Source organism: Equus caballus, chromosome 26, assembly GCF_041296265.1.
Source record: "Equus caballus isolate H_3958 breed thoroughbred chromosome 26, TB-T2T, whole genome shotgun sequence".
NCBI classification, from domain to species: Eukaryota; Metazoa; Chordata; class Mammalia; order Perissodactyla; family Equidae; genus Equus; species Equus caballus.
The window spans coordinates 34,350,973-34,354,165 of NC_091709.1; the positions used below are offsets into that span (position 1 = coordinate 34,350,973).

A 3,193-nucleotide genomic window follows, 5' to 3' on the forward strand; every position below is an offset into this window, starting at 1 on the left:
AAATAAATCAGAGGTAGAAAGTCAAATACCATAGGATCTCACTCATAAATAGAAGCTAAAAACAACAACAAACAATCACTTAGAGATAGAGATTGGATTAGTGGTTACCAGAGGGGAAGCAGGGAGGGAGGAGGGAAAAGGGATGACAGGGCACATGTGTATGGTGATGGATGGTAATTAGTCTCTGGGTGGTGAACATGATGTAATCTTCATGGAAATCAAAGTACAATGATGTACACCTGAAATTTATAAAATGTTATAAAAAATATAAAATGAAATAAAATAAATATAAAAATATGATTGACTGCCTAGAAAAAAATAAGGTGTCTCTTTTCCACTGACATAGGAAAAAAATGATTTCACCTCAATCCCTGCCCTTAGAGCTAAGCATCCCCCAGCCAATATACAGGCAAATGCACAGTGAGTCTCGGCCAAGGAGAATAGTAGGGGCTTTCCTGCTCATGATTAGATGGCATTAATGACATATAGTCATAGAATTCTGACAGTGGAATAGTTCATTGGTTTAGTGCTATAACAACATGATAAATTTACACACAAATATGAGTCGGAAGGAATTATTCATCTTCAATTACAGAAAATATTATTGAATTACACATATGGAAATGACAAATTCCAAGCATGAGAAAGATGACTTTCTAGAATGCCACACCCATGGCTGAGAGTATAAAAATGCCCCAAGCCAGGAGGTGACATTAAATCTCAGAATCTTCTCATTGTCACTCATCTGAATTCACCTCTCCAGTCAACATGTCCTACAGTTGCTGCTCTGGAAAATTCTCCTCCCGCTCCCTTGGGGGCTACCTGTGTTACCCACGCTTCTCCTGTGGCTCTTCCTACCCCAGCAACCTGGTCTACAGCACTGATTTCTGCTCTCCCAGAACCTGCCAGCTGGGCTCCTCTCTCTACAGTGGCTGTAGGGAGACCTGCTGGGAGCCCGCAAGATACCAGACCTCCTATGTGGTGTCCAGCCCCTGCCAGAGGTCCTGCTACCGTCCAAGGATCTCCACAGTCTGCAGTCCCTGCCGGTCAACTTATGCCAGGTCTCAGGGTTTTGGGTCCAGCAGCTGCTGCTCTCTCGGCTATGGATCTAGAAACTGCTACTCACTGGGCTGTGGATCCCGTGGCTTCAGACCCCTGGGTTATGGAGTCTGTGGCTTCCCTTCCCTGAGCTATGGATCAAGATTCTGCTTTCCAACCCACTTTGCCTCCAGGAGCTGCCAATCATCATGTTATAGACCAATCTGTGGATCCAGCTACTATCAATAAACTTGCTGAGCGTTCAGAAATTTTGAGCAATATGTCTAATCTCCAAGCAGTGTCTACTCATGATCAGATTCAGAGCCTTTCATGATCTTTGGGAAAAACTATCTGATCAGGCGCTCTTCAATATCTTTCCAGCCACAAAAACTGACCAAAAAACTGCCTCTAACCTATACTGAACTTAATGATTAATTCTATTGGGTGAATTAATGGAATTGGTGGAATTGATGAAATAAATTACTAAATCAATTAATCAAATTCATGTTAATGAACAATGAATTAATGCTAATTAATTAATGTTAATGTTAATTAATTTTATACACAATATAAATAAAAACACAAATGAATACAATCTAATAAACTCATTCATTCTGGCTTCCAAATATGCTGCTAATTCTATTGTTAGTTTTAATTGGCTAAGTTTTATTTTATGTTTTTGCTTTTTGGGGGGTATTTAGATTAAATTTCACTATACCACTGTGAGTAAACTTTGGAAACCTAATATATTAGTGGATTCAAACCGATTTATTTGGAATTTTAAACATTTCCTTGTTAAAACCGCTGTTCTATGGAATACTTAGGTTGCATTTTTAGACTTTATGTGAATAATAATTATTTATGTGAATAATAATCTCAGGAAGAGTATTGAGCACACTTCCTTCAAAGGATATGAGGTCTTGATGTTTGCTGACCAAAGGAGAAAAACAAGCAACTTGGAAAATACAACTGAGTGGGAAAAACTATAGGCTGTGTGCAAAGTTCATATGGCCACTAACAGAGTGGTGTAGGTCCACGCCCAGGAACCAGATCCAGGCCACTGAAGCAGAGCACACCAAACTTAACCACTAGGCCACTAGGGCTGGCCCTGTAATTAATTTCTTAACAAGCATAAGGAGGAAGTCAATTATCCTTGGTGAGAATTAATTAGGTTCATGAAATGTGGTGTTTCACTTTCTTGTATCTAAGAGTCAAACTAAACGTGGCAGAAAGAAACAAGCCTTTCATATCAACAGAAATGGTTTCATTCATATCTCAACACACATTTGCAGACCCCTTGGTTTTATGTGGATATTCTGATATTTTATAGACCAAATATTTCAGAAAATAATAACATGCTAAAATGGGTAATATGTTGATAAAGTTTAAAGCTGATAACAAAAAACCAGTATCTTTATACAGAGATAAAGAGCAACGTTCAAAGAATTTTCCTATTCAAATAATAATTTTCAGATAGCGACAAGAATCATGAGGAACACACATGCCAAGAACTACAGTTATTTTACACTCAATGAAATGAAGACTCAAAGTGGATCAAGGGTTTGATTATAGGTCCCAGTCCTATAAGGAAATCAGGATCCAAGATTTCATGACAGATGGGGACTAATATAAGAAGCAAAGACACAAGCAGTGTGGGAGAGAATAAGGAGAATTTTGAGAAGATGAAATAAAATCAACACATCAGAGAGGCATAAAGATCTTGTGTTCAGGGAATTATTGGAAATCAAGTTACAATTCGTATGGCATAGCAATGGCAAATCAGGCCTGAGATGTTTAATAGGTACCTGTCACTTCATTGTTTGGATATCTTGAGTTTGGGATCACATTAGTCTTGGGATTCATCTTCTCTTATTCATACTATTGAAAGTGCTTTCTGCTTGATCGCATTCACTCTATTTTCTACCTGTTTAAACATTTTTAAATACTTTATAAAATAAAGCTTTTGTTAAATGTTATGTAAAATAATGTATTGTTATATTTACCTATTTTATATCAACATTCATATTAGGAACACAATTTAACATAATATAAACATATATAATAAACAAACTCTTATATCCTCTACTACAAATAATGAAGCAGAGCATCTGGTAGGTGTTTCGGGTTCTGGAATGAACATACTCCCCACCTAGAA

The 3,193-nt window shown here is 37.4% G+C and overlaps 1 protein-coding gene across 1 annotated transcript; it reads left to right on the forward strand.

Moving 5' to 3' along the window:
- Positions 1-718: 718 nt before the first annotated feature.
- Positions 719-1,619, forward strand: LOC100065192 (keratin-associated protein 13-1-like). Its single transcript, XM_014736486.2, has one exon. It carries the CDS (start codon positions 769-771, stop codon positions 1,285-1,287), a length of 519 nt encoding a protein of 172 aa, XP_014591972.2. The 5' UTR covers positions 719-768; the 3' UTR covers positions 1,288-1,619.
- The last annotated feature ends 1,574 nt before the right edge of the window (positions 1,620-3,193 follow it).

Bases quoted from the DNA above. Each gene is read 5' to 3' on its own strand.
- LOC100065192 (XM_014736486.2), top strand. From the start codon at position 769: ATGTCCTACAGTTGCTGCTCTGGAAAATTCTCCTCCCGCTCCCTTGGG.